The 12,337-nt window shown below is 40.8% G+C and overlaps 1 protein-coding gene across 1 annotated transcript in view; it reads left to right on the top strand.

Moving 5' to 3' along the window:
• The first annotated feature begins 346 nt into the window (after positions 1–346).
• Positions 347–12,337, top strand: part of ank2b (ankyrin 2b, neuronal) — a 118,304-nt gene continuing 106,313 nt past the window's right edge. Inside the window, 1 exon segment of the mRNA XM_020594856.1 lies at positions 347–896. Coding sequence (XP_020450512.1) covers positions 756–896 — 141 coding nt within the window. The 5' untranslated portion in view covers positions 347–755.

Genomic DNA, 12,337 nt, shown 5'->3' with positions numbered 1-12,337 from the left:
GAATTTTTCCAGTCACAGAGGCAGACTGTACCAGTTTAGACCTGCTACAGGGGAGGCTGGGCTAGTGAGGATTCTGACAACACTCCAGGTTTACCCCTCTGACTCCAGTAAAAGTGGTACTTTCCGTGCTGTTTCCAAAGGACACTCGCTGATGCTTCCGTGTCGTGTATCCCCTCCCACATATCACTTCTCTGACACGTCCCTCATCCCGCTTTCTATAATCCTCCCCCCCTCCACTCCTACGTCCCCTTCTGATTTTTGGGAAAGTCATGTACTGTATTGGCAGAGTCTAATATCAGAGGCTTCCCAGGTTGCCATAGCATCTCTGTCTACCTCTGCAGCTGGAGAGGTGAAGGGAGGGGTGGGGTTCTCTCTCTGCCTCCCTGTCTCCTTCTAGCTTTTCTGCCTTTTTATTGGTGGTCCTTCTATTGGCGGCCCACCCCTCCTCTATTTCTATCCCTGTCTCAGATGCAGTTATGCAGGCAGCAGGGACGGAGACTTTCAACAGACATTCACACTGTCTGCTTGGGTGAAGAGAGATGGTGGGTTAGAGGACCAGAGAATATTATCTATCCTCTTCCCATGTTCATCATCTTGTGACTGTTTTGTCCATGGGCATAAGAGTCACCTGGTGAGGTGGGAGTTTGTTTCCTTGGATGAGCGGACTCTTTGCCACTAAGGCGAGCTTCCTGAGAGGACTGAAAGTGATTTAAGATCTTTAGTTTTCTTTCTGTGGGAACGCAGAGAGGGCAGCCATGGCTCATGCCGCGGCTCACATTAAGAAGGCCAGGTCCGAGATGGAACAACCTCCGGACCTGAAGGCTGTGGAAAAAGCCGTGGAAAAAGCCAGAGAGAGGAAGAGGCGTTCCCGGGAACGGGCAGAATCCAAGCGCAAGGTACCAGGCAGACTCACTGGAATCACCCACCCGTTTAATCCTTATCACTTTGTGACCAGTCAATTTTTTAGCGGTTTCTTCATCCCCTTTCCAGTCACCTCCCCATATCTTCATCATCTGAGTGTCACCTCACCTTTACTGACTGAGGACTTTATCAGAGTTTGTTATTCAGGACTGCAGAAAGGTTAGTGATGCAGTAGCCACCATCAGAGATTACCCTGCTCGTCATCTTTGCAATTTCCACCTCACTTCATTATCTTCTAGTGGTTTTTAGTGACACCATCAAGGGCAAAAGAGTGTTACGGATATAATTTATGGAAACACTTGTTTAGATAGAATGAAAGCCTTTATTGCACGACTGTCACCCATGAAACCACAGGAAACACAGATCACAGTAAACTGTGATTCCAACAGAATGTGGTCATAATGATCCCTGCTGCTGTCACTGCCTGTCTTCAACTCATCTTGCACATTGCAGAGAGAACATCCTCATTCCACTCCTCAGTCTGACATTCATGTATCTGCTACACTATTATGAATGACCATTGTACAACACATTGGTCACAGTCAGTGTCACTGTCTCCCAGATCCTACTTTTCCTGGGTGCGCAGGAAGATTTCTACAAATAACACTGCATCTCCCTGTGGATATACCCATGCAGCTCAGTCTCTGGCGCATTGCCAGCCCGCACAGTTCATATTCCCTCTTTTTGCTCATAGATAGTGTCTGCATCCTTTCATCAAACTCAGAATACCCCTGATGTGGTTTTTTTTGGTCAGGTGTACTGCTGAGATAATGCTGTGCTCACGGCCAGTGACTGTAGTATGCAGGGTTTACACAGATAAGCTGTTTTAGTGAGTGCACAAATGTGTGTTATTCTGTGTGGGCTTAGTGCGGTTCATGCTTTTTAGTAACACATGGCATGCATACTTAAATGTATGCATGCTACTATTCTTGATACATCTTAGAGTATGATCTGGGTAGTACAGCTTGTGGGGACCTAATAGACAACGCTGTTGAACTCCAACCTTGTCGTTTTTTTGGAAATACCACATGGTGTGTACCTGTAAAGACATAAATTAACCATTAAAGACTGTCAGTTTGATTTGTTGAGAAGGAAAACGGAGGAAGGCATAGCAAAGCCTGATTTGGGCATTGACATTTGTATGAAGGGAATTCCTACTATGTCAAGAAAAATACCAGACAATTAACCTTCGGGAGGTATTACCGTAGTTTGAACTGCTGCAGAGTGAATGGACAGCTCAACCAGCTGATATTTAAAGAAAGGTAAGAGGCATACTGTATTTGTTAAGTGATAAGGATAAGGAGTGTCAGTTTGATTCATAGTAGCCGTATATGACAGGCAAACAGGACAAGTACCGTCTATTTTAGTACATTATTCAATTTCATATCTATAATGTTGTATCAATGTCTACCTCAAAGCTCATTGTCTTAACTATAGAAGCATTTAACTGTTTACCTTTTCCTCCTCGTCCTGAATAATGGTTTTGACCAGACCATCATGTATTATCAAAATAATGTCTTTTAAAGCTGATACACAGTTATGACCTTTTTGGATCACGAGCTGTTGTGCTGTCCCCTCCATGCTTCACTGCTGTTATTATTAACTGATTACAATGGAGATTAACACATGGGATTATTGGTGCAGCCTCTCTCTCTCTCTCTCTCTCTCTCTCTCTCTCTCTCTCTCTCACACACACACCTAAAAGTGATTAATAGATTCTATTTGGTGAACTGTCCACCAAGCACCCGAGGGCAGATATTTACATCACAGCAACACACACACTGCTGTCAAATCGCAGTTTTATCACCAGCGCTGACCTGCTGGAAAACAATTAACCTTGTGTTGTGCTGAAATGCTGACACACTGTGGACGTAATATTGGATTTCCTCTCAAATACATCATCACTGATGCACAGTTGTTCTTGCATCACTGATTATTTTGCAGAACTTGGCGCATCAGTTTGAATGCGCCAAACCTCCATTGCATGCTGAGGCCAGTATGCTTCATGTACAGTACAAGGTGATTTTCACTTTACTGCTGTTGTGCACTTGATGCATTGTATTGCACTTATTGTGGAACTTAACTCAGTCACACTTATATTAAGGTAAGGTATTTTCGCCCTCCTTAATGTTTTTCATGTGGCCTTTATTTGGATGCCATGTCCGTCCTACACTTGTACAGTTTCAGGGCACTGGGAAAAACTGTCTGCATTAAAATAGATTGTACTCTGGATTTAGACTTTATATTCTCTGCAAAGGTCATTCCATGTAATCCAGGCTTTTCCTAACCAGAAACACTACAGGGGGCACAGTTTAAAAGCAATTGATGTATAAAAATACATAAATCCGACATACATTTTTAAACAAGTCACCAGATTAAATGTAGAAGCATGGCACTTAGTCTGTAGAGGAATGGTGACTGCATTGAACAGAACATAAAAACAAAATATGTAACATGCTCTCAAGCAGTTAAAGTGCACCTCTTGGCATGTGCATTCATTTGCTTAGGTGCATACATCACTGTATGCAGTGGTGCCATTAAACCCACAGTGATTTACTATTGTTGCTTGAACTCAGAGTTATGTTGTTTATATTAATTCATCTGTCTCCCAGTGTAAAAATATATTCTGGGGGAGAGGATTAATTTAATACGTTCTGCCTGCTGTAATGTCACAATATCTTGATGAAACTCTCTTGTTGTATGTGTGGTACTGGCAGCCAACAAGAAGTAGCAGATGTTGCCGAGTTTTCATTACTCCCCAGGCACCTTAAAATGAATGACATAGTTTAATATGCTTTACCTAAAGTATATTGTACTATGTCCTACTAGACACTATCCAGTAGTTTCCTTGTAGCTAAACACGTGTTGGTTCCAACTGAGATGAACATATGTCTTGCAGATGGCTCAGTTTCTAATGACAAAATCACTGGACTGCTTTAAGTGTGTATGCTGGCATAGATTAGGTCCACTCAGGTTTCTAGTAACTACAACCCAACCCAAGAACCAGCTCAGACTGGGCCCCACATCTTATTCAGTCCTATCATGTTAGGTAGGCTCCCATGGTAGTGGCCCAGGTCTTTACTACACTGGAGGGTAGAATATATGCAGTCCGTGGTCTTTCTAACTTATCAACTCATCATTACTGACTGCAGGAGTATAGTTTCACAAGAGATAATCTTGTAAAAGAGATTTTCCACCATGTCAGACACATGTTAAAAACACTTAATGTTAAGTTTATTTTTTTATATAAACTTCACTAAGGACAAGCAGTTTAAACGCTGTGGCGATGGAGTAAATTGCAGTGGGTAAAACTGAAGTAGTTATAAAAAGAGTAATATTTTTTCAAATTAATTGTAGACATTTTTTTTAAAGTGTATAATGAGTTGGGCAGCAGGCTGTTTAAGAAGTAATTTAATGACTTTAAGAGTCCATTTTGGAAGCCTTTGTCTTGTGGGCAGTAGCTATTAACAACTGCTAGTGTCTAGCTACTTGACCACTATTTGGCTATTAAAATGATGTGAAACACACTTACAGTAGCAACTTTTTGACTCAATGCTCAGTTGTTAGCTGTGGCAACTATTTTGAATTTAATCATGTATTGCTGGGGATTTTAGCTAACTACAGTATCGTTTGTTGCTTTGCTAAATTAGCCTGTCTAGCTAACTTCTGTGTGTGCTTTAGCTATTAGTGTCACAATTGTTTAAAATAGTAAACAGGTTTACTGTGACAGACATTTTGACTATAAGTTACAATGTGAGATAACTGAACTACAATATAGAAACATAGCATTCTAGTATTCAAAAAGGCAAGTACTGTACTGTAGTTCACCGTTACATTTGGAAAGATTTGTGTTTTCAGTTTCTGGTAGAATCAAGTAAAGGCAAGCTTGGCCATATGTGTCGACATGGAAACTATTCACTGAACAGCAGTTTTTGTGTGTGTGTGTGTGTGTGTGTGTGTGTGTTGGCATCGAGGCCAACTCACATGACCACAGGACAGCTAGACAGAGCTAATTCTCCATGCTGCAGTAAACACCTAAGATCTTGTCCATGCAGAGATACCTACACATGGCAGACTAACACAATATACTCTGTTTTTAAACTCCTGTATTTCTCTCCCTGTATTATTATTCACCTCACAAACTTCCTGGTGTCTGACAGATCTAAACTAGTACTTTGCTTCATGCACTCCAATTAAGTGTAAGACTTGTATATTCTGTCTCTCTCACTCTGCTTTGTGTGAAACACTGCAGTGCAGTTCTGACAAGTCCCACCATCTCCTCTGCAGGTTTAATACACCCAGAAAGGCTGACAGTAGGCAACCCTTCACCTTTGATTCTCATGGATTGTTATCCCTTCCTCTCAAACATGTTCTTTGTCACATTTCCTCCTGTGGTATTTATGTCCACTCACTCTCTCCCCTCCTTCTCTCTCTCTGTCGCCTATGCAGTAGAGGAGGATGCTGCTCAGCTGTGAAATGCGCATTCACCTTTTATCTGCCCTGAAATCAACCAAAGCAAATGTATCCCTGTTGTTGTCTCTTCCCCTGTGCCTACGTACGGTTGAGTCTTGAGTCTTCACACTATAAAAAATACTGTGCACTGTAAAACTGTATTAACTAAGATTGTACACATTGTCTAATAAATCAAGTGAGAACAGAACAAGGCGTAGTATCTCTCAGCTATACTACTCCCTTCCACGACACTCTGCTGCCAACAGTAGCCAACTTCTGTTGTTATTCCTGCTTCGCTATTGTGCATTGTCAAAGTACAGTCCATAAATTAGCCCCACCTGCCACCTAGTGAAAGTTATAAGAAGCATTTTCTGAACCGTGAATAAGCATTTAAAATGGCCAGTATGAAAAAAAAACAAAAACAAAACAAACTCTGCCTAGAATTTATCTAACCTTTCATTAGTTCATTTTGCTTTCAAGTATTAGGTGCTGTTCTATACCCCCATCATGAAGCTGAATTAACTTAGCTGTCTATATCCTCATCAAAACAAACATGAACAAGTAAACACATCCTCTACAAACAACATTAGCCATACACATAAACTATGTATCATACTGTAAATTGCTAAATTGTCAACCTCCTCACTTGACATTGTGCCACTGCTATGCTGCCATAGAGGTGGGGTCTGTTACTCAGCTAAATTAATCTTTGGACTGAAGGATTTTGGACATTTTTCTACAACCAGGTGTTTACAGATTTTGTTGAACAGGACAGGAGGGGCAAAGAGCAGCATGGACTGTTTTATGATGTGAGGTTGCTTTGAGTCTCAATAGACCCTTTTGCGGCTGAAAATAAATTTGTATCTTTAAACCAGCAAATTGTAACTTTTGAAAGAAATATCACAGTCTTCTTTTTACAAATGAAACAATGAATTTATCAGCATTAAAACACACCACTGATCAATTGCTGCTTAAGTCTTGACTGTTCTGCATGAGCAGTAATTTATGGTGGCTGTTGTTACCTAATGTTAGCAAACTTTAGTTGGATATTTTTGTATAATAGACATCACTGATTCGGTGTGTGGACTTTATGCTTACCTGTGCTACTCTTATGCTGTTTTAGCTACTACAATGATCCTGCATGAGGTAAGGTTTGAGTCCTCTGAGTCTTAACTGAGTCCATTCCTAACACATATTGATACAGTGTCATTCAGTGTGTCTTACACTTTCTGAGAATATCATTATATCCATTATCCAGCATGAACAAATATCTATAAATCTGCTTAAAAATCAGAAAAGAAAGACAAGTCAGAGGAAGCCTGAGAACCACTGGGTTTTTAACTTTTCTTCAGTATCACAGTATGCCACTGATAGTTGTCTGTACATCCATGTACTTCAAACAGGAACAGCTAGTAGCTAATTCTGCAAACTTTTAATGGTGCCAATAAGCTAAAATGTTGAAATGTGAATGGGGCTCTAAAGGGAATAGCAGCGCTACCTATAAGTTTTGCACAACTGCCAGTTTGATGAGCTTCGGGGTCTTGCTCTGCTGATGCCTTTATTTTTTTCTCTTGTCATATTGGCTCCCAAATAGACTTGTATGACAGAATTACAGGAAAACAGATGATAGATGCACCAAATTCATATGCATTAAGACTTGAGATCTTCTGTGTAACCTGTGTAAGCAATGTGCTTTTACAGTATATTAGTGTTTGTATCATTGCAACTAACAGGATAAAGGACCAAGAAACTCTGAAAAATGTTTATTTTGAGACTGTGCAGGAAAATGAACTCTTCCACAATTGGAGACACATTCTCTGACTGCAGAGAAACATATCTCTTCACCTAGACACAGTTGCCTTGACTATACAACGCCAGCTGTTCAACTGAAAACTTCTCTTACAAACTTGTTTAGCTCACACATTTCATTCTTAATTACTTCATCAGCTCACCCAGAGGAGTTGTTGCCATGGCATAACTGAAATGATTTGAATGATGATATAATTCCACATTTAACCTCTCTTCTTTATGTTCTCTGGCTGTTTTTTGTTTCCCTTTCTGTCTCTAAAATAAAGCAGGAGATTGATGGTCTAATACTAATCCACTGTAGGGGTCACAGTGCAGTGGTAATCCATTTGCCATTTTCATCACAGTTGCTTTTATGACCATTTGTGTCTGACACAGTGCATTTCAGTTGTAACCTTTAGTTGTTAGGTTCTAAGTAAATGGACCTACTTTAATCTGCAACATTATTTAGAGCTTTGTCTCTGGATGGTTGGTGGTTTGATTCCTGTTCTCCCCAGTCCACATGTGGAAGTGTCCTTGGTCAAGACACTGTACCTCAAGTTGCTCCCTATGACCAGGGACAGTGGCTCCATCAGTGTGTGTGTGTGTGTGTGTGTGTGTGTGTGTGTGTGTGTGTGTGTGTGAGTTGGCACTACAGACGGCTGCCTCCCATATGTATCAGAGACAAAATTCATTGTGTGTGTAACGTACTTGGCAAATAAAGGTGATCTTAATAATAGATTTAAACAATATTTATTCCAGAGGCATTTAAAAGCTGGAAGAAAAGGATGGAGAGGGACAGAAATAGAACTGTGTGCCAGGTGTAGCATCGTACTGTGTGTGACATGTACTGTAAGAACACCTGTGTCTGTCCAAGTGTGTACTCTGTCTCCACACACCTTTCTAGCTCTTGTTAGTGTGTGGGCAGCATGGACTGAGAGGAGTGTACAGTACCCATGAAATACTGATGGCCAGTAGTATGTCATGCAAACATTTTTCCTTACTCTAAATGATTATTTGATATCCAACTGAAATCTTGGATAGCAATTGTTATTTCTTTTGTTTATGAAGCACATCATCTTACTTACTGTATAATAAATCATTAACCAACCTACAAAGCATCACTGTATAATGCTATAGAATAACCATTTGGAACACTTTTGGCTTTTAAATAATCGACACCATGGCTGTATTAACCAAACCTGGACACCACAGTCCGACATGGTGCCAAATTCAGTCCTACCATATGAAGCGGTTCACTGGGAGCAGCTGTACAAGCTGGATATGTTCAAATGCCATTTACAAAAAAGACCTTTTTGGCCACTGTACATCTGTGATCCTCTGTAGCCACAACTGGTGATAGTGAACTGGGACCTGGTCAAAACATCAGATAGTACAAGCTTGTATCTGTAAAGTATACTGATGCCTTGACATTATGTACTGCAGAGGCACATGCAGATTGTCTTCTACAGTGGAAACAGTAATAGCTTCCACCTCTTCAATGCCAGAATGCCCTGATGTGAGGTGTCTAGATATCAACTCAGCATATTTCAGTTTCTTTCTCACACAGCTGCACTTTCCAATGAAAGTAATTGAACACTAGCATGAATTCGACTCTTTAAAAAGTTACCTTGGGTTAATTACATGCCAACAAGCATGCTTTTTCTTTTCACCCAGACCACAGCTCACTCTATTGGGTTGGTCCAGATGCTCCTCTGACCCTCCGACCTCCTATTCAAAGCATTGCTGTCCTGCTGGCAAAGCCACTCTGTTTTTTCATCTAATCTCAGGCCACAGCTGGATGCTCAGCTCATGCAATTTAGGAGGGAAATGTTTGTGGTGTAAATGTTGATGTCTACTGATCCACTGGATTATTAAGCAGAATGTTTGTACACTCTATATTCACAGTGTGTGTTTCAGTCATTCTGCTATAGTACTCTTTAATGGTAACTGTTTAATCTTTTTACAAGTTGATAGTTTTATTAATTCCTTTTCTTGTTACCTCCACCAAGGCAGAGGTAATTTTTTTGCTGGCATTGGTTAGTTTGTTCACAGTATATCTCAAATGACGCTGTACCAACTACTAATTATGGTATCAATGTGATTCCAAATGTCTGTTGTAGGTTTTCATGGTCAAGTAATCATATTATGAGGGTCAAGCTAGAACGGGAATATTGCTTTAAGGTGCAATGGCATTATGGGGAAATTGAACTGCCCCACCCCCCTGCACAACATGCAGCAACTCGGAAAAGATAACAATCTAATTACCATGGCAACCAAAGACGGGGAGAACCCACTATAGAGAGTAACAGCACCGTCTATCCTGGAAGTGCAGAAACAGCCTGGCACTGTATTATGGCACTATTAGTTGTATAAGTAGAAGCAGCTGATGGTTCTGGCATTATTCTTGGAGTTTAGCATTCTACATTGGTCTATTTTCTTCAGCTTTCTGTTATATATGCAAAGTCTCTATACTTGTCAGTACAGTTCATCTTATTATTGCACTATATGTTGTTACCTATGTTATTCTCCATGAAGTTGTGAACCTGGATGATTTGTTGACATAAAATGTGGAGCTTGTCAGACACTATTGGCACACTGATGTTGTCCAGAGTTAGTAGTGCATTACAGTATAGCAGATTAATGTGTGGCTTGGTTATGCAACCGAAGGATCACCCAAAGAGGCTTAATCTTTTTTCTTCTTACTGTAAAGCTATCTGCCCCAGTGTCTTTTCACAGAAGTCAAGATTTAGCTGTTATAGGTCTTAACAACCCTTCTGTGGATGTGTACTGCTCATTCTGTCGTGTGTACAACTTTTCTGTTATTTTGCCCTCACTATTTTTTTGTATTTTTAGTGAGTCTTTTGGCCTAGAATGACAAAATCTTCCTTCTAAGATAACTATGGCTTGTGTTGTCCTTGTTAATGTGAGTGATGCAGCAGTCAAATAGACTAATAAAATAAAATTAAAAGCAAAAGACAGCAAGTATATTGTGCATAACAGACAGTATCAGTCTTACCTGGTCTCATTTTTGGTACAGGGTAGGTAATGCTATGTACACAGAGGTTATTTGCTGACTCTGTGGGTGTGACACATTTCACACTGTAAATAGCCATTTGATCCATTATCAATATAAAAACACTGATCAGTGCAGCTTTAATTGTACAAAGTCACAGATGAGCCAAGGAATTTCACAGTGTGGATGGTGAAGTATATGTACAGTAGCAAGGACCAAGAGCATGGATATAAACAGTAAGGATGGAGTGAGGCAGCACAGTGGTGGAGTGACAGGTGAAAATTTGAATTCAGTGTCAAGCCTGAAAAGCACAGCGTCTGAACTCCAGGCAGAGTGAGGTGCTGCCATGAAGCGTGATATTAGTGTTATTACCTGGAGACTGTGTGTGCGTTTTAGCTTACACATTTATATCTGTTTCCATCATTCCTTTGTCTTTTCTCCATTCTACATATTCATAATGCATCTTTTTGGCTTTCTTCTTTCTTTTGTCTCTCTCTTCCTTCTTCTCCTGTCTCATACCGCTCTGTGGGTGTCTGGCCAGCTATTTTAGGCAGGTTCATCATCCCTCAACACACCAGTTTCTTTCCTGGGTGTTCAAGGCTTAAAACATTGTTGTAGTCACACCAATTCAATTAAGCGGAGCTGGGGTAGAGGCTTGCTGAGATTAATTTGCCCCACTGGATTCAGTCCAGGTACCAACATGAGTACTTACAAGTGTGTCTACAGTACGTGTGTGTTTTCTGGTTACTCATTGTACCTTTTCTGGGTATCAGAGAGCCTCTTAAAATAGAATCAACCACAGTACACAAGGAAGACAGGGTTACACTCAGAAAATGGAAGAAAAGCAGCACTGCAGCAATTTGCATGTTGGGTCTCATGCAATATGTATTTCCCATTCAGGCATGGAAAAATAAGAGAGGAGAGAAAGGAACTTTATACAGATATCCTCAGCACCTGATTTACCACCGCTGCAACAGGGGGCACTGTGGCTGAAATTTAACGTCAGGAGAAAGCAGGTGTCGAATTTGTGGCCCTGCTCTCAACACAGCAGCTGTTGGTCATCTGAGACCTCGTCTGCAGCACCAAAATATAGTATTTGTTGGTGTCTTAAACCATATTAAAGTTAAGTTGCAGTAAACACCCTCTTTTCTGTTGTCCCTCTTGGTCCACCAGTGCGCAGTACAGGCATGTCTTTAGCTGAAACACAGTCAAATGAACACGGCTATGTTCATTTACATCATTAGTCTTGAAAAGGCGCTAGGTTGGCTGGGGCTCAAACATGGAACCTTTTTGCGGTGAGGTGACAACACTAACCACTGCACTGTATATGAAACGGTAATAATTCTCACTGCTTTTTCTTCTGTGAACCTAGGTCATGTGCAACATGAATGCTCCTTTCAGCACTGCGTCACTGTTGTAATCTGTGTGACATTTGTACAATATGCGTATGTGTAGGGTTGGTATAGGTCAGTGCCAGCTAGAAGTCCAGTCAATGCGTGAGAAGAGCAGCTGTGCTGTGGCTGCAGTGCTTTTTGTCCTCAGTGGAGAGTCACAGGCAATCATATCTGATTGGACATACAGGGTTTACAGAGGCTACAGCACTACTGCTTAATCCACCAACATCTGGCACTTCGTACCAACCAGATAGTGCTAGTCCACTCTAGTTTGGTTCACTCTTGCATACCAGGTCAAATTCATAAGTGTTTTCTCCATATGAGGACACAGGTATTGAGCAGATGATCAAGGAGGTGTGGAATTATCCCATTTGGAAAAACATATTGGAGTGGCTGTTTGAATGTGTTGACAAGTATGTCACCTATCTACTGTACGCTCCATTCTGAGATTTGTTCACAGCACAGACAGACTCAGGACAGTAGGAATTTCTATGGGCACCTAAGAAGCATTTTACCATCTCTGTGGCCTGTTCACACTCTCTGCTCAATACAGTTCTTCATTTCACCTGTCAGTAATGTCTTATGGAAAGCAGAGACATCTGACCTGTCACTTTCACTGTCAGTGTTACTGAGGTTGATGCAGAAGAAGCCATTTTCTTATTTTTGTAGTAAAAGAAAAACCCTTGCACATCTTTTACCAAATCTGTTTCCATAGCAACCCATCCTCTATCTTCTATAATTCATGTTTTCTTTTTATTCACAGTAGTTG

This window comes from Monopterus albus, unplaced genomic scaffold, assembly GCF_001952655.1.
Source record: "Monopterus albus unplaced genomic scaffold, M_albus_1.0 scaffold25.1, whole genome shotgun sequence".
Lineage (NCBI taxonomy): Eukaryota > Metazoa > Chordata > Actinopteri > Synbranchiformes > Synbranchidae > Monopterus > Monopterus albus.
Note: the sequence above shows the minus strand (reverse complement) of the source record. Positions and strands in the feature narration are given on the sequence as shown.